Source organism: Ranitomeya variabilis, chromosome 1, assembly GCF_051348905.1.
Source record: "Ranitomeya variabilis isolate aRanVar5 chromosome 1, aRanVar5.hap1, whole genome shotgun sequence".
NCBI lineage: Eukaryota > Metazoa > Chordata > Amphibia > Anura > Dendrobatidae > Ranitomeya > Ranitomeya variabilis.
The window spans coordinates 710,752,188-710,772,078 of NC_135232.1; the positions used below are offsets into that span (position 1 = coordinate 710,752,188).

The 19,891-nt window shown below is 44.8% G+C and overlaps 1 protein-coding gene across 6 annotated transcripts in view; it reads right to left on the reverse strand.

Annotated features, from left to right (window-relative positions):
- Positions 1–400: 400 nt before the first annotated feature.
- NIN (ninein) overlaps positions 401–19,891 on the reverse strand; it is a 112,334-nt gene continuing 92,843 nt past the window's right edge. For 3 of the 6 annotated variants that reach the window (XM_077267373.1, XM_077267372.1, XM_077267371.1), the window contains exons 19-30: positions 19,608–19,677; positions 19,332–19,505; positions 18,411–18,509; positions 16,453–16,575; positions 11,828–11,941; positions 11,540–11,686; positions 10,436–10,615; positions 10,095–10,244; positions 9,831–9,932; positions 6,014–6,178; positions 1,803–1,916; positions 401–1,538 (exon numbers count right to left, since the gene is read on the reverse strand). In XM_077267373.1, the coding sequence (XP_077123488.1) occupies positions 1,323–1,538; positions 1,803–1,916; positions 6,014–6,178; positions 9,831–9,932; positions 10,095–10,244; positions 10,436–10,615; positions 11,540–11,686; positions 11,828–11,941; positions 16,453–16,575; positions 18,411–18,509; positions 19,332–19,505; positions 19,608–19,677 (1,654 nt within the window). In that variant the 3' untranslated portion in view covers positions 401–1,322. Of the gene's footprint in view, positions 1,539–1,802; positions 1,917–3,241; positions 4,128–6,013; positions 6,179–7,327; positions 7,377–9,830; positions 9,933–10,094; positions 10,245–10,435; positions 10,616–11,539; positions 11,687–11,827; positions 11,942–16,452; positions 16,576–18,410; positions 18,510–19,331; positions 19,506–19,607; positions 19,678–19,891 lie in introns of those variants that run through there. The other 3 variants (XR_013216485.1, XR_013216487.1, XM_077267374.1) reach the window with 3 other exon arrangements.

Here is a 19,891-nt window from a genome sequence, read left to right on the forward strand (position 1 = left end):
GAAGAAATTTATCACGGTGTTCAATATTTACGAGAGCTGATCACATAATCCGACATAAGGACGCGGCAGTAAATCCGTAATACATACATAATTACAAAATATCCACCCTTTGATTGGCAGTGAGAAATAAATAAAATGTGTAAACCATGGGTATTCGAGGCAGTGCTACAGACCATAAGTGCGTACCCCGGCTACAAGACTACACCCCCCAACATTTCAAGCCTCATTTAGGGGACTTTTTTTTTTTTTTTAAGCCCCACCTACAAAATATCTTCTTGGGGGGCATATTTGTGTAAGCCCCCACCATTGTGAGAGTGCTATGAAATGGCGACAGTGCATAAAAACTTTCAGATGGGTGACGTACATTTATAATTTAACTTTTTTTTTTTTTTTTTTTAATGGAGAACCACATTTTTTTGTTTTAGGAGTATAATATATTTTGGGGGAAAATCTGATAGTGAGCTCAGCTTTCTCTGAGGCCAACACTGCAAGTCCAGCTCTAAAATAAACAGTGCTTGTGTCTGACCATCTGGTTACTAGGGAAAGGATGTATAACTACCACCATACTGATGTGGTTGTCAAGTAGTCCTTCCCTAGCAACCAGACTTAATTTATTTAGGCCTACAATTTTAGGTCGAATGGCCAGAGAAGGGGTAAGCAGGACCCAGGGCATATAAATCAGATCATTTGAGGTAGAAAACCTAAAATGTTATAAGTTGCAGGAGAACTTCTACATTCATGATTAGGCGAGAAAAGAAAAGTCAGGTATCGGTTGTTATGCCTGCAAACGGTTGTGGACATGTGGTAGGGGCATCCTCGGGAATAGAGGTCAACTGTTCGAGGACCTAAGGGCTATCTTGGTTCACGAAGACTTGTTGTGGTAAGCTGGGGTCTGACTCACAGAGGTAGGACAGGGCATTCATACACTAGAGGAGAGGAAGATGGTTGAAGGTCCATCATCTCTGAAGCAAAACACTGGAGTGCCTAGAGAGGTCTAGAGCTTTCTAGATTGAGTGGACAATTATTAAAATGGTATCAAAATTGGGGACATTTTTGGCTCCCAAAAGTAGCCAGAAATTTTTCTTAAACCCAAGTCCTACTCTGGCCCAAAGTTCAGGAGTGGTGGCAAATATGCAACCGACCATCTATCAAGATGGTTGGATTGCAACTGCCATACACATATAGAAGCCCTCCAGGGTCACACGGGTACAGTGTGCTAAGGATGGATCGCCTGACAACCCCATTATGAAGCATAATAGTGCTTGGTGTCCTTCTCAATTGTAAAAGCTGCCGGAGCAGCGATTGAGCTCCACACCTTCTGGTCAAGACCTCCATTGTGTTGAGAGTGCTCCACCCAGACCAGTGGGTGTTAAGTCTCTCACTATTTTACTCAGTCCTGAGATCTTCTCCTCCAGTAAGTAGTTCTTTTTCTCAGCGGTCTGATGTCTCTGCTTGCTCATCTCCAGAGCCTTCAGGAGCTGCGAGTTCTCCACATACAAGTCTTTAATCTGAGCATCTGCTCTTGTGTTTCTCATCACCTACAAGACATGGACAAAGTGTAAGAAAAGCAATGGGTATCTGATTCAGACCTCCAAACCCCCTTCATAGTTAGCGCCGACTACCTACAGCCACTACTTCCTACAACATAGTTTGCTAAGAAGGAAGTTTTTTTTTTTGTTTTTTTTTTAGAGGGTCGTTCAGCACTCCATAGAAAAGAAGATAGCGCCAAACATGTACTGGGACCACTCTAGCCAGATGGACCGCTTGTATCGTAGGTACATCTCGCCATTGTAAAGTCTTACTTGTTCTTTCAGCTGGTTCACTTTTTCTTGCAGAAGCATCTTCACAATTCTTAGTTTCTGTTCCACTTCCAGCATTCGGACCTCCATTTTTCTCAGCAGCAGTTCCGGTTCAGTCTAGGAAAAACACAACATTATAAGGATCAATGCACAACTAAGTAAGAAAGTCGCTGACCTTACCCTAAAGAGCCCTGTCTGTCATCTTCTATCCTTTCATGTAGATCACCTGTGTCTACGATCACTGAAGATCACTTACAGATCAAAATTGTCTCAGATGAAAAATTGATTGGAAAACTTCACTATAGACCTGGCTTTTGAAGGATTCTTCACTATATGATGGGTCTTCTGAGGATCTTCTCTCTGCCGATGTGGCCTCCAATTCACCCTACAGGTTACTCGTTTGGAAAGGACACTCAGCAGGACCGAAGGAGGCATCAATATCTTTTGGCACAGCATGGAGATGTGGTTGAGGCCCTCAGCGAAGACTGCCCCCTATACCAACATTGGCCAGATTAACATGATCTCCATGAGCTTGGATATCAGAGAGTGGAACAGGCTGCCACGAGAGGTGGCGAGTTCTCCTTCAATGGAAGTCTTCAAAACAGAGGCTGGACAGACATCGGTCTGGGATGATTTAGTGAATCCTGCTTTGAGCAAAAAGTTGGACAAGATGACCCAGGAGGTCCCTTCCAACTCTACCATTCTATGATTCTAGAACATGGGTCCAGAAGACCAGCTTGACCGGAACATACTAGAAGCACTCAAACATGTAGACACATCATCAATTCCTGGACGCGACTTGGTATTGGCAGGGAAACTGGCAGATGCGTCGGCAGCCACTCAGTCAGACACTGGTCAAGTAGCAGCTAGAAGCGCCACAGTCAGGTGGGCCAATGGCAATGGGTGAGGCATCGAGGGAGAAGTGAGTGGTGTCAGACCGTTACTGACTGATGGTGCAGCAGTGGTTATCAGTAAGACCTGCCGTGACAGACAAAGCCTAAGCCATGATGTGGTGGCAGCATTCAGTCAGGATCAGTTATTGGCAACCATGGCCTTCATGAAGAAGTGGTGACTCTGTTCTGTAATGTTTTAGCTGCAGCATTTAGACCATTTAGACATTTTTTGCAGATGTCAGTCATGATGCCAGTCAATTATGGCATGTCACAAGCATTCAGTCTCAGCATCCATCAGTCGTAGTGGGGTGGCGGCATTCAGTCACAACAAGGCAGCAACATTCACACGGTAGGGAATTCTGGGTCTATTTTTCCATTAAACACCATTATCTCTCACTGTTAGAGTGTATGCTCCGGATCCATTATCACTTGGAAGGAGTGTCTTCACGACTGACCCCATGAGCAGAAGTTTTGTATAAAAATCATCACTTTATAAACCTAATAAAGATAACATAGCAACAATAACAATAATAACAATAGAAAACATTTCTGTAATTAAAAGAATTTTATTTCCCAGCATCAAAACATCTGTGGCTTCATCCAAAAGTATCTTACAAATTTTGACAAATTTCCAGTAGAAAGAGGCTGATAAATCTGCAACGTGCTGCGTATAAAACGTCATTTCTCAGGTCAACAAAACGTTGCAAAAGGAGGAAGAAAATATAAATATATCGAGTGGACAGAATGCAAATCTAATAAATAGTATAAATACATGAGACTTTACACAAAACTGATGATTCCAATTTTTTTTTAAATAAGGTATTATACACACATTATTACTACATTAGTAATTACAAGAAGCTCAAAAGCCCCAGCTCGCCTCTCCTCAAAAAAAACCAAAACCTGTAAATTAAGCCCCATCTGTCAAGTCACAAAAAATGCTATTCAGCCAGTGCTTGAGAATGCCAAGTGCCAGCTGATACAGACGCCAAACACTGATGAACACTTTTTTTCAATGACTTGACACTTAATCGAAATTTTTGTTTTGGGGGGGAGAGGGTGGGGAGCCATGAGAACATAGACTTCTCCGATCACTGAGGTTCTTAATAAGGACAGAAGTTGGGAGACCGGAAAGTGCAAAGTCCCCATTTGAGATCCTCAGCGAACAGACAAGATGCATTCTTACGCCCATTGGTCCACCGCCATCGCTTTGTGCAGGAGAAGGGTGCATATTAATACTGCAAAGGTTAAAAAAGTAAGGAAGGAACAGCCAAGCAGCCGGGCGCCATGCCCTCAACAAGGTCTTTCTCAGCTTATGCCAGTGGAGTGTTAGAGTAGGTTAACGTTAGGTGCTCGTTAGAAGAAGACATTCTCAGAGGCGGCCAATCCGTCTGTAAGTGTCTGCATGCAGCGCTCGTTGCTCCGGAAGCAAGGCCTACGGGAGAAAGGTCAATGGTACTTTTCACCCCAGTTTTCACTTACGACAGACAAAAATTGCAATTACTTCACCACGTGAGGATTCCTGGTGATGTAGGAGACCTCGAGGACAGCAGCACATGGAACGTGCAAAGCTTGGGGCTAAGAGTCAACCGTAGATGTCAACTTCCACTGAGTCCAGGCATATGTGGGCAGTTATTGTGGACAGGGGTCTAACCCGCTCCCAATCTTAAGAGACTATGTTCACCAACACTGCCATGGAGCCCAACATGCCTACATGTTATTAGCCAACTCCAAAATCCTGGAAAATAGGGAAACCTCCTGGAAGCAGCAATTGCTGAATCTTGCGCAGTGTCGATGTGCTCCATCATTAGACATAGACCCAGATTCCAAAAGCATATTCGGGGGGGGTGCGAAACTTGGGGTGCAATCAAAGACCACCCGGAGGAGCATCACCTAAAGCCAACTAGTGTAGCCTACATGCAAAGACAAGTCTACTATGGGTTTTACACAGGTAATTCACAGTCTAGACCAGCAATGGGTTTACTGGTCTGGCCAGTCCAGACATGGGGTCTGTACTCGGGCCGTTAATGCCAGACATGTGAAACTGGCCTTAGGGTGAGGAACCATTCAAGAAGAAGCAAAGCAGTTCTTCAGGATTAGTTAAACATGGCTGCTTTCATACTAAAACAGTGCCACCCCTATTTACAGGTTGTCTCTGGTATTGCAGCTAAGTTCCAGTGAAGCGAAGAAGATTGATCTGCAATACCCCACACAACCTGTTCACAGGTGTGGCACCATTTTTGGGGTTTTATTTGGAATAAATAGCCGTATTATTCTAACTCTGGAAATCTTTAGAAGTTGACATCATCGGTAGAAATGTTCATAAAACTGTTAAGGGTTAAAACACAATTTACACAACAACACATCTATTACTAACACAGGGCAACATAAATACAGCTAGCAGTTCATGGAGGCATGCAGAGTTATATGGGGACTGTGCTGCACGTGTACGGGCAAAGCAATACTGCTTCAGAACGCTAGGGGGCAGAAGAGAGCTCAAGTCCTCAAATGCAGGACTCAATTCTGCAATCCAGTACAGGGATGTATGTGAGGCCGCCTAGAGCAGATCAGCGAGAGGTTTGTTAGCCATTATTTCATCAACTTATATTTTTGGGTGGGGTGTCCGAGAGCCTAACATGCTACCAGTGTAAAGACCCCCATCAGGAGACCTCTATACAAGGACAGAGGACAGGCTAAATATTGCACATCCAGGGGAATAGGCTTTTTACAAAATTTCTAATAAAAGTTACAAAGAGAAATGGATGAATCACCAAAAAGTTTAAAAACACAATATACAGACATGTGTACAACAAGAAATCTGCCATTTCAGGGAGAATATTTCCTAAAAACTGGCTACTTTTTTTTTCCATTTACAACTGCAGTACCTTTTCTCACCACAGTGGCACTTAATAGTCTTTTTTTAATAGATGACAATGCAACAGCGCCACCATTCATATGATCTAATCTAGACAAAACAATTACCTTTAAAACTGAATTGGTTTGGAGCGAAGCATTATGTAAAAATGGCAGATAGCTTGTTATAATCAGTATGGACATCTCTACTATAAACTATGATCCGAAGACATACATGACTACTTTAAGCTTGGGAGATGGGTACCAGAGCGACTTTCACTGCATGGTGAGATGCACTTCACAGACATAGATGAGAACAATGCACCAATGTAGCTGCATTGACTTGAATGCAGGCCAGGATGGAATGAGCTGTGGTTTATATGAGCCGGCATAACCAGAGAAAGGGTAACCTGCATGGTAACATGTACAAGTAATATGACAGATGACAGGGAGGGTGATGGCACTGACCTGTGGAGAGCTGTTGTCGGAGCTGCGGTTATCGGCTGATGCCTGATGCTGCTGGCTTCGTCGGTCCACCTGGAGCTGCAGGTGTTGTTCTCGTGGTATGGCGGCACAAGCTTGTTGCTGAAGCGGAGAGTGACTATGGGCGGCACTGGAGGAAGAGTGCAGCATCTGTGAAAGGAAGCCTCCTGCTTGTTACACACCATTATACTCCGTGTACGGTCATTAGCAGTCCTATGCAAGGATGTCCAGGTGATGTATGATTCGGTATATGGTAATGTGCTGCACAAAACCACACAGTACAGACATGCAGTTCTGGAATGGTCAAACACCATGTGCAAGAAGTCACATGAAGAGCACAGCATTCCTCACGTCATGCAATAAACGCTGTAACAGTATGGAACATTAATGAGCTGTAATTAATGTATGATAAGTGGAGACTAAAGAGGTCACATCAACTGCTCAGGGGGAGAGAGCGCGCGAGGGAGAGAGAGAGAGCGCGCGAGGGAGAGAGAGAGAGCGCGCGAGGGAGAGAGAGAGAGAGCGCGCGAGGGAGAGAGAGAGAGCGCGCGAGGGAGAGAGAGAGAGCGCGCGAGGGAGAGAGAGAGAGCGCGCGAGGGAGAGAGAGAGAGCGCGCGAGGGAGAGAGCGCGAGGGAGAGAGAGAGCGCGAGGGAGAGAGCGCGAGGGAGCAAGAAGGAAAGCGCGAGAAAAAACAAAAGAAAGAGAAAAATAGAAGGAAATAGATACAGAGAGAAAGAAACAGGGAGAGTGAAAGAGAAAAAAACGAGAGAAAGTGAAAGAAAGAGAAAGATGAGAAAAAGAGAGAGAGGAAAAAATATTCTTCCAATAGGGTTTTAAGAAAAAAAATGTTTTTTTTGCCAGTTCTGCAGTGAATTGTAGTTCCGTCCTCTCCAGTATTGTCCATACAAAGTGCAGTATGCCGCCTCCTTGTAGGACACTACAGTTCATCTAGTAGCCGTGTGACTAATAATGTAACGCTCGCAGAATTCAGCTTCGGATGTGACATAGTAGTAACTTGTGCCATTGTCCCGCCCTACAGTTACACAAAAAGCGAGTACAGCACGCTATCGTCCTTCTCAGGCTGCGGTATGTTCTCCCGCACCTCATCTTTGGCCAGGCACCATTACTGGATCATAACCAGGTCCACTGGAGGAAGCCCTGGTTCTTTGGTGGGTCGCTCCGGACACAATGCGCACCAGACGTTACATTTCCATTATGGTCACACTAGCATGAATGGATGAGACACCATAATAAAACGGTCATGCAATGATGGATTTATAGCACTCGGATAATGTTACCATAGATCTCAGAATCAGAACTGCACCCTTCTCTGAGATTTCCTGAGGTCTAAACACGAGGGAGGTAAAGGACAGAACAAGAAAACGGGAAAATATGAGAAATATGATATTTGTCCAAATTGACTGAAAGGAAAAACAGACAAAAAAATATACAAACATTTTTAAGACCACCATGGAGACAACAAAAACTCTCACTGTCGCCCTAATCCACTCCCGCCTGGACTACTGCAATGCTCTATTAATTGGCCTCCCCCTCACGCGACTTTCCCCTCTCCAGTCTATCCTTAATGCGGCAGCTAGGGTCGTCCATCTGGCTAATCGTTACTCGGACGTGTCCGCTCTTCGCCAGTCGTTACACTGGCTGCCCATTACAGGATACAATTCAAAGTACTTGTTCTCACCCACAAAGCTCTCCACAGTGCGGCACCCCCATACATCTCCTCCCTCATTTCTGTCTATCGGCCTAGCCGACCACTGCGCTCTGCAAATGACTTTCGACTAACCTCTGCACTAATCCGTACCTCCCACTCCCGACTCCAAGACTTCTCCCGCGCTGCGCCAATCCTCTGGAATGCTCTACCCCAAGATATTAGGACCATCCACAACTTGCATAGTTTTAGGCGCTCACTCAAAACACATTTGTTCAGAGCGGCCTATCACGTTCCCTAATCAAAGTCATTTTATGTTTGTGTGTGTGTAGCCCATTCACTATCCCCATCTATCCCCCACCCCCTGAAGATGGCTGGACCATCATTGTAAATACATCATTGTAAATACACACCTGTACTTTGCATCTCCCCCACCTCATTGTAGATTGTAAGCTCTCACGAGCTGGGTCGTCTTATTTTGTCTTATTTTGCTTTATTACTGTATTGTTAACGTTGTTACCTATGACTGTTGTGTTTTAAACGGTTTAACTGTAAAGCGCTGCGCAATATGTTGGCGCTCTATAAATAAAGATTATTATTATTATTGTTATTATTATTATTATTATTATTATTATTAAGACTCCAGATCAATGGGGCCTAAAATACAAAGCCAGTGCAGACAGACGGGGAGCCATTAGTAATAGTAACCAATCAAAAGTGAACTCATTGGTACCAGACATGATGGATCTGTGGGAGTGCACAAGGGTGAAATAAAGGGAGGGCAAAAAGTAGAGGCAATGTCAACAGTTGCCAATCAGTAGACCACTTCTATGGACTAAAAGAATCAGACTAGTACTTGACATGTGATGGTTCTGTAACAGTGCACATAGGTGAAATTGGCAGGGGGAGGAAGGGGAGGTGAGCACACAGGTGAAATAGGAGGAGGGGAGGAGTGCACATAAGTGAAACAGTCAGGAGGAGGGGGAAGTACACACAGGTGAAATCACCAGGAGGAGGGGGGAGTGCAAACGGATAAAAATCATCAGGAGGAGGGGGTGTGCACACGGGTGAAATCATCAGGAGGAGGGGGAGTGCACACGGGTGAAATCATCAGGAGGAGGGGGAGTGCGCACGGGTGAAATCATCAGGAGGAGGTGGAGTGCACACAAGTGAAATCATCAGGAGGAGGGGAATTTCACACGGGTGAAATCATCAGGAGGAGAGGCAGTACACAAGGGTGAAATCATCAGAAGGAGGGGCAGTGCACACAAGTGAAACAGTCAGGAGGAGTATGAGTGCACACAAGTGAAACAGTCAGGAGGAGGGGGAAGTACACACAGGTGAAATCACCAGGAGGGGGAGGGCACACGGGTGAAATCATCAGGAGAAGGGGGAGCGCACATGGTGAAAATCGGCAAAAAAAACAAAAAAAAAAAACAACTTTCAGCCACTGTGGGGCTTCTTTAATAATACTGTCGAAAAAAAATTGGGGTCATGGCAAAAACAAAAGTGATCAGAATGCCATCCAATGTGTGGCAGGTCTGCTGGAATACACAAGGGGGAACTCAGCATTGGTGTAATCAGCTATCTTCGGACCACCAAGCTCTGAAGCGCACAGTCAGAACGTAGAGCCACTGGCAACAGTGGATGAAACAGAGCCGATTGGTACGTCACGTGTGATGGGTCGTTGGAGTGAAAAAGGGTGGCATTAATAGGAGTGCACAAGGGTGGGACCAGCAAACTTCAGACCTCTGGAGAACTTGACAATAACAATAGTGCAGACAAAGTGGGATCATTGAAAAGACAAAAGTGATTGGCTTGGCACCCGACGTAGATAAGTCTGTGAGGGTGCACAAGGGTGCCCGGTGCGGCTTCCTTGGTTTCTTTTTCATGGGAAGTTTGAAAAACAGAAGAGGAACATTTGCTGAACTTTTATGGCAGGAGCCACCACTTCTCTGATCATAGCACATTGGCCCCAGGCACAATAAATAGGAAGGTATCTGGGGGTCCACCGCGGAGACGAGAAATGTGGGTACTCAATCTGGGACCCGCAACTAATTCTTTTAAGGCTTATCCTGTGGAATATCCCTTTAAGGAGAGAAAACCATTAATTACACAAGTGCTCTGCTACTTACGTCCATAAACGGATCATCATATGTCCCCTGTTTTGCTTGTAAGACTTCATTCTGGGCTTTGATTGTTTCTAAATCCCGTTCTAGGGCACTTAGCTGACTAATCTGTGGATTAAAAATAACAACCAGATCAATGACTCTACAGCGCCTCCCTGGTCCATAGGTTTTGTGATGTACTGCAACTCAGCTCCATCTTGATATAACTTTAGGGTCGGTAACCTTTTCATAAAAAGGCACACAACCCGCGATTCGTGGGGCACAACCCACCTTCCTGTTTGCAGCTAGCAGATCTTTCTTGAGCTGCTCACATTCCCGCCTCAGGCCGGACTTCTCCTGCTCCAGGGCTTTCACCAGGTTGGACTGGCTCTGCTGCCTCTGATGTTTCAGGGATATTATGCTGGACTCCAGCTGCCGTACCTGCAAGACACAAGCAAAATAATCACCAAAATGTATTATTATAAACTCAAAGGGATATCCGAGCATAAGAATGTATTGCTCATCCTGGAAGGATTGTTGACAACAGCAGCACAGAGTATTTCAGGCAATGACGGTGCTGCTCTTGTAGAAAGAAATGATCCCAAGCAGCCAAGTGATCATCGACATTGTACCTTTTCCCTGGATTGGGTCAGATCGCTCTTTGTATTCTGAACATCTCTCTGCAGTCGCTCATTCTCCTGTCTTAGAAGCTGCTGCTCCTGCTCCTTCAGCCGCTCCAGATCATCCCAGTACTGCTTCTTCTGCTGGTTCTGAAACCCTGAGGACTGCACGGCCATCTCCAGAACCTGCTTCTATATAAACCAGCACAAAAAAGGTGGGAGACATTAGACAACCTATCATATGATCGTTATTAACAACCAACTCTCAACTATTTCAAAAAGCTTTTCATCCCTCAACACAACTTTACAACTATTCTGCTGGTGTAGTCACTATGTACATACATTACATTACTGATCCTGTATTATACTCCAGAGCTGCACTCACTATTCTGCTGGTGCAGTCACTGTGTACATACATTACTGTTCCTGAGTTACACCCTGTATTATATTCCAGAGCTGCACTCACTATTCTGCTGGTGCAGTCACTGTGTACATACATTACATTACTGATCCTGTACTGATCCTGAGTTACATCCTGTATTATACTCCAGAGCTGGACTCACTATTCTGCTGGTACAATCACTGTGTACATACATTACATTACTGATCCTGTACTGATCCTGAGTTACATCTTGTATTATACTCCATAGCTGCACTCACTATTCTGCTGGTGCAGTCACTGTGTACATACATTACATTACTGATCCGGAGTTACCTCCTGTATTATACTCCATAGCTGCACTCACTATTCTGCTGGTGCAGTCACTGTGTACATACATTACATTACTGATCCTGTACTGATCCTGAGTTACATCCTGTATTATACCCCAGAGCTGCACTCACTGTTCTGCTGGTACAGTCACTGTGTACATAAATTACATTACTGATCCAAAGTTACATCCTGTATTATACCCCAGAGCTGCACTCACTATTCTGCTGGTGCAGTCACTGTGTACATACATTACTGACCCTGTACTGATCCTTAGCTACACTTTGTATTATGATCTAGAGTTGAACTCACTATTAGATGTATACATAAATTGAAAAATATAAAAATAATAATAATAATTATAATAATAATAATGTTGCCTCTGACATGAGCAGTAAACCTCTCACCTTGGAGTTGGCGTGCTGCAGCTGTTTGTGTAATGACATCACTTCTTGTTTTAATGACTCTTTCTCCTGCTGTGCGACCCGGAGATCTGACTTGATGCAAGCCATCTGGAGGCTGACGCTCTGCAGATTTTCCTCCAAACTATGAATCTAAAAAGGAGCAGAAGTTATTGTAAATTAAAGAGGATGCACACCAAAAAAAAATCTGGCTGCAGTGCCACACACAGCCAGTGTGCAAGAGTGGCGCTGATTCCTTAAGAACAGAGCAGTCCACAAAAAAACAGCTTGTACCTTCTCCTGAGATGCGGTGACCTGAGATTTTAGAGAAAGTGATTGCTGCTCCCACATCTTCTGTTCCTGCTTTAGACTTGCTAATTTATTCTCCAGGAGTCCAACCTTGGAGGACTGAGAAAACACGGAGAATGAGAGGCTTACAGAGCGGAGAAGATGTACACAGAGAAATTCCATTACCCACCCATCACCAGATCACTGCTCAGTTTATGCTCGTATTTTATTTCCGCTGCTTCCCTGAGGTTTTTGTTTCTTTTAATCCGCCATACGGTTCCAGAGATATGGCCCTGCTTGTTTAGTTTGCTTGTTTGCTTACCAGTGCTGTAAGGCAGGGGCTTCTGTGTCCGTGCTGCAATAAGGCAGTGACTAGTGGTGAGCGAACGTGCTCGGACAAGGTGTCATCAGAGCATGCTCTGGTGCTAACAGAGTGAGTTAGGCCTGCTTGAATAGAATGTTCGAGTCCATGCGGCTGCATGTCTCGCCAAAGTCACTCTGTTTGCACCCGAGCATGCTCATATAACACCCTGTCCGAGCACGTTCGCTGATCACTAGCATTGGCCCAGGAAAGTTCAACTTATACGACTTTATTTCCCAACTAACAAACAAGCGCAAAACTTTATCCTCTGGTTCGCAGCCGGAACGTCCGTGTCAGTCTGTTGCCAAGAACAACTGCACCACCATATAATCCGTAGGTGCGGTAATGGCTTGCTCAAGTCTCTGGTCTTAGTTTAGTTTCACACAGACAGACCTGCACCAATCTCCTGCTCTCCTGCATGTCAAACCCAATACTCACCCCTGAACCTTAGCTGGTCGAATAAATGGGAATCGTGGACATGGGCCACTCCCGAGACCCGCAGTGGAGGGCGAGATCCGCCCCTCTACCATCCTGCAGATCTCTCCAAAAATAAAAGCCCATGTCAGGTTTTCTTAAATCTGTCTTGGTCAAATAGTTTGACCAAATCCTCTCTCTTTTCTAATTTGAATTGTAACCACAGCCGTGGCTGTAATCACAATGCAATCCATCGGGATTAGTACGCTTCTATATGCACATAATGACCCTGGTATACGATTCCCCTCACCGCCTCACACCGCCTACATCTTTTCTTTTCAAGCCTATGCGAAAATGGCTGGCAGGTAAATCAGTCTGGGAGAATAAAATCAGCTTTAAGTGCCACAAACTAAGTGATGAAAAAAAAAAAAAAAAAATGACATTACGCCCAATAAAGCACGAATCAAGGGCAGGAAATTGCTAAAAGCGGTCTGGTCATTACTCTCTGGGTCACTAACATGTTTCGATACCAAACCTGTATTTTTTATTTATTTTTTTTAATGGCAGAGAATAAAAAATAAGAAAATCATAACTGCTTTTTTCTTATAAAGGAGCTGTGCAAGGGCTTGATATTTATGTGAGCTAATTTTTGTGTCGTTTCATGGTATAGAAGTTATCGCATTTCTCTTTTAGGAGAGGTGCGCTGACCTGATAAAACTAATTCTGATTTTGCTTTCATGGCCATAACAGTATTGTACTAAGTCTTTAAAAAAAATTATTATATATTATTATATACATTATAATTATCTATATATCTATATATCTATATATCTATATATCTATATATCTCTATATCTCTATATCTCTATATATCTATATATATATATATATATATATATATATATATATATATGAGGCAACGTGATTACTCGCTAATCCCGCCCCTTGCAAGTAGCTCCGCCCTCCACCACACATAATCCCGCCCCCCACCCCATTACCACACACAATCCGCACCCCATCACCGCCCACAATCCCGCCCCCCCATCACCACCCACAATCCCGCCACCCACCCCTTCACCACCCACAAATACCCCCCAACCCATCACCACCCATAAATCATCACCACCCATAATCCCGCCCCCCCACCACCCATAATCCCGCCCCCCTACCCCATCACCACCCATAAAAACATCACCACCCATAATCACGCCCCCCACCTCATCACCACCCATAATCCCGCCCCCTCACCCCTTTACCACCCATAATCCCGCCCTCCCACCCCATTACCACCCATAATCCCGCCCTCCCACCCCATTACCACCCATAATCCCGCCCTCCCACCCCATTACCACCCATAATCCCGCCCTCCCACCCCATTACCACCCATAATCCCGCCCTCCCACCCCATTACCACCCATAATCCCGCCCTCCCACCCCATTACCACCCATAATCCCGCCCTCCCACCCCATTACCACCCATAATCCCGCCCCCCACCACATTACCACACATAATCCCGCTCCCCACATCACACTCGCTAATCCCGCCCCTGCACAGTAGCTCCGCCCCACCACATAATCCCGCCACCACATCACCACGCATAATCCTGCCCCCCACATCACCACGCATAATCCCGCCCCCCCACCACATTACCGCACATAATCCCGCCCCCACATCACACCCACTAATCCCGCCCCCTGCACAGTAGCTCCACCCCACCACCACACATAATCCCACCCCCCCACATCACCACATAATCCCGCCCCCACCCCATCACCACGCATAATCCCGCCCCCACCCATCACCACGCATAATCCCGCCCCCACACATTACCACGCATAATCCCGCCCCCCCACATTACCACACATAATCCCGCCCCCACATCACACCCGCTAATCCCGCCCCCTGCACAGTAGCTCCGCCCCACCACATCACACATAATCCCGCCCCCACCCATCACCACGCATAATCCCGCCCCCTCACCACGCATAATCCCGCCCCCCACCACATTACCACACATAATCCCGCCCCCACCACCACACATAATCCCGCCCCCACCACCACACATAATCCCGCCCCCACCACCACACATAATCCCGCCCCCTCACCACATCACCACGCATAATCCCGCCCCAACCCATCACCACGCATAATCCCGCCCCCTCACCACATTACCACACAATCCCGCCCCCCCACCACATTACCACACATAATCCCGCCCCCACCACATCACCACACATAATCTCGCCCCTCACCACATTACCACACAATCCCGCCCCCCCACCACATTACCACACATAATCCCCCACCACATTACCACACAATCCCGCCCCCACCACATCACCACACATAATCTCGCCCCTCACCACATTACCACCCATAATCCCGCCCCCCCACCACATTACCACACATAATCCCCCCCACCACATTACCACCCATAATCCCGCCCCTCCACCACATTACCACCCATAATCCCGCCCCCCCACATTACCACACATAATCCCCCACCACATTACCACACAATCCCCCACATCACCACACATAATCTCGCCCCTCACCACATTACCACACATAATCCCGCCCCCCCACCACATTACCACACATAATCCCCCACCACATTACCACACAATCCCCCACATCACCACACATAATCTCGCCCCTCACCACATTACCACACATAATCCCGCCCCCACCACATTACCACACATAATCCCCCACCACCACATTATGACACACAATCCCGCCCCACCACATTACCACACACAATCCCGCCCCACCACATTACCACACATAATCCCGCCCACCACCACATTACCACACATAATCCCGCCCCCACCACATTACCACACATAATCCCGCCCCCACCACATTACCACACATAATCCCGCCCCCACCACATTACCACACATAATCCCGCCCCCACCACATTACCACACATAATCCCGCCCCCACCACATTACCACACATAATCCCCCCCCCACCACATTATGACACACAATCCCGTCCCCACACATTAAATTGTACCTGGTAGAAGTTAAGGAAAGATCTTTGAAAATGACGAAAATGACTGTACATTTAATTGTGTTTACAGAGAAAGTTTTACTTAATTTATGTTTCGTTACGAAATTTGTTTAGATGCTGGAATGAATAAAAAACGCACATCTTACTGAATCCAGTTTGTTTTTGATTTTACACTGTGAATAAGATGTATTATTAGTATTATTCAGATTTTTAATGATTATTATTGTTATTAACTTCATTTTAAGTTAAATTACCACCTGCGCAAGCGCTATTGAATGTTGTCATTATTTACTTTAATCACCAGCAGCGTTAATTAGATAGCAATGAGCATGCCGAGCGTTAGCTGGCTGGAAACAGCTAGTATGTATATATATATATGTGATATATATGTATGTATTTATATATATATATATATATATATATATATATATATATATATATATATATATATATATATATATATATATATATATATATATATATATACACACACATACATACATATATATTCAGAGACACGGCCCATAAGACGGTCCATGTCATAACTAAGCCAGGCCCCTTTATGGTCATACATAATGTACTGTATAGTCAGCCAGCTTTCTTGTTATGCCAAAAAAAAAATTTATTTTTTTTTTTAAAGGAAATTTTGGAGCAGAAATTCATCAGTTAGTCTCTAAAGCTCAAAACTCATCAAAAATGTGGGAGTTTTGTTCTGGAGTATCACTCCATGCACACAAAGCCTTAGACTGAGTTCTCTGCTGGATAATTAGCAAATTGTGGAGGAATTTGACAAAATATTTTGAGGATATTACGGGTGCCATCCCCCTCCCCCAGTACCTTGGCCACACATCTGTTCAGTTCTTCTCCCAGAGCTTCCTTCTCTTTCAGCAGTTTTTCGGTTTTCTTTGTCAGGAGCGAGATCTCATTTCTCAGATCACTGACCTTGGAGTTTTTGGAAAGCTGTGGAAAAACAATAATTAATGTCAGTTTAGTAACTCCCAGACACCAGCACTCATCTCACACAATGACACCTCCTACAGTAACATCATAGGGTACGTTCTGACATTTTTAAAACTTTTTTAAACAATTAAATGATTTGTAATGTCTAGTGATGTGAAGGTCGGAAGAAGTGGACAACCTGGCTTCCACATTACAGCTGCTCTACTGAGGTGCATAGTGATGTTCCTCTGTTACTCCTGTTGGAAATGTATAAATCAATCACTAGGGCTAAGTTCACATTTGCGTCTATGTGCGCAGCGTATCATCTGCATACGCAAACGCATGCAAACACAGCGGTTTTTATCCGCTTACATTTATTTATGATCTTACACATGACGCCACAAAAAATGCTGCGTGTGCATGCGTTTGTACGCGTTTTTTGCCTGTGTTTGCATTTTTTATGCGCATGCGTTTTATATTTCCAGGAGGGCGTGTCTCAATCAATTCCTGGACAACCACAATAAGAAGTGAGAAGTAGAACGGCACTAGAGCGATGCGAGTTTCCAATAGACAAGACTGAAAATGGACAGCTGTTAATCAGGCGTCACGAACGCTAAGGGTTTTAGCTGCTCTGCATGTGAATATCAGGAATGTTCAAAATCCATTCAGAAAGAAAAAAGAATATGCGGCACTCACCCAAAGATAGCAGTGGTGTTCGTGAACTTTATTGGATGTTTTGCACACAGTTTCTCCAATAAAGTTCACGAACACCACTGCTATCTTTGGGTGAGTGCCGCATATTCTTTTTTTCTTTCTGAATGGATTTTGAAAATTCCTGGACATGCGCAGTCCGAAGTATGCAAGCGCATCGAACGAATGCGTACGCAAAGACATGCGTACACATGTGTTCCCATAGATAGTAATGTGCTTTTTTAACGCACTCATACACATGTGCATGCTTGCGCATATATGATGGATTTTTGACACCTCCAAAAATGCAACATGTTGCATTCGCCGAACCCCGCCGCACACCGCAAAACGACGCATGCGTACGCAAAAGCATGCAAACGCATGTCCATGCGTACACCATGTTAAATATACTGTATGTACCCATGACGCATGCAGATGTATGCGGATCAAACGCTGCGCACAAAGACGCAAATGTGAAACCAGCCTAACACAAAGATGAAGAGTGTTGACTGTGCACTGTGCCCATATGATAGAGTCAGGGCTGGTTTTAGACAAAGTGGGGCCATGGACAAAAGTTTAAAGTGGGCCCCAAATGCTCAAATATTGCACCATCACACAGAAACATTTTGGTTGTATTTACATGCACTGAATTCGGGCCACTAAACAAGTGTGATTGACAATATTGAAGTCGTTCTGCGCTCATTTCTGAGCCTCTTTACATCGACTGAGAAAAAATGATGGGGACGAAATGATAACTAGTAGGTCAATATTTCCCCATTCCGTATGGTAGAAAAATCATAAAAAGGCACTCTGGTGTAGATGAATGAGGTGCCTACGTAGGGTTCCAATCTGTACGTTTAGCGGCATGCCACTGGCTTGGGGCCTGGGAGAAGTGGATGCCCTAGGCAAATGCCTAGTTTGCCTGCCCCCAACGCCGGCCCTGGATACAGCTAGCTGTGTACTGACTCAGAGAGCTGTGTAAAGACCTGGTCTGTCCTAGGGGAACCAATCACAGCATAACGTTTGATGGCACTCAGTTGAGCACTTCCGCTCTTTCCTTCAGCAATCAGTTGAGATCTCAGCACCCAGATCTGCACATGTCAAAACTTCTTACATCTCACTATGAGTTGCCCTTTGTATCTCCTCTGAAAACCTTTGACTCCCACCTGCTTTTTCTCGACTTCCTGCTTTATTCGAGTGTTCTCCTGCTCCAGAAAACGATTGTGCGTTTTGACCTCAGACAACTCTCTTTCTGCATCGGACACCTGAAAAAATAAAAAAAAAGTAAAAACCTCTAAGCGTTACCACATATACCTGAGTGCACCAAGTTCCATACAGTCCTACACACAGCAATAAGCAATACGCAGCTCCACAAACTGAGTTGTTCTCCAGAGATGTGACTGCTGGAAAACGTGGCCAATGAAGTTCTATTGAGTGCTAAGGATTGCCATTAGAAAAAAACATGGCTGCTTTCCTATAAAAACAAAACAAAAAAACAACACAATATGCAAATCTGTATATGGGTTGTGTCTGGAATTGCCGTTCAGGTTCAGTGAGGTGGATAGGATCAAGCTGAAATACCAGACAACCTTTGGACGGGTGTGGCGCTGTTTAAAGAAGCAGGAAACCATATTTTTTCTAATTCTGCCAAATCCCTTAAACCCCTCAAAGGATGCTGGATAGTTTGGGCCTTTATAAGTTACTATGACATTCATGGTTGCACCATGTCCACCAGAGTAAGAGTTTCTATTTCCTCTGACCAACGGGGGAGGGTCTCGAGCAGGTGAAACTCTTAGAAGATCCCTGTCATGCTAAGAAATACATAAAATGCTTCTTTGAACGGACAAACCCTTTAGTTTAGCTGACGTATGTCTTATAGAGAGAGCTAGAAGAGTCAAACATGAATTAACATCAAAAGGGCCAGCATGGCACCAAGCAAATATAAAGTAGGCTTGGCAATCCAAGGAAACATCATGATCTGTGTGGGTCTATGTGAGGGTATGGAAGACAGGGGTGCCTACTGGCATGATGTTTCTGGTGCATTTATACGGGCAGTTGACCCAGATCAATAATAAAAATATATTTACTTTGGTCCTGTAGCCTTCAATCTCTTGCTTCCACTCCTCTGGGTCTTTCTGTTTGAGAAGCAGCGTTATTTTGCAGGCCAGATTCTTAATGTCCTCCTGGTTCCTTGAATTTTTGGAGAATAACTCTTCATTTTCTGAAGCCATTTTCTCATTTTTGCGCTGGAGTTCCATGACCTAATGACATAAAATATCAATAGCCCAGAGAAGCCTGGAGAAGGTATAACAGTTCCTACAGAAACTATTTTTGGTACCATGTTCAACAAATATGCAACTGACCTCAGTTGTTAAGACATCAACTTTCTTCTCCGTAGTAAGTTTTTCTTTCTTCACAGTTTCATGCTTCACCCTAGAGAAAAAAATTTGGAGGAAAGGGATAGTTAGGAGGTCTTTGACCATTGCAATACAAGTTAATAAGGTTGCCGTCGGGACCCCAAGTGTACTGCAGCAAGCAAATTGACAAAAAAAAAAGGTTGGACATTGTTGATTTTCTTGTTGCAGTACCCTTGGGGGGGTCGCAATATGACCCCATTCACTTAAATTGAGCAGCAATTTAGCAGCTG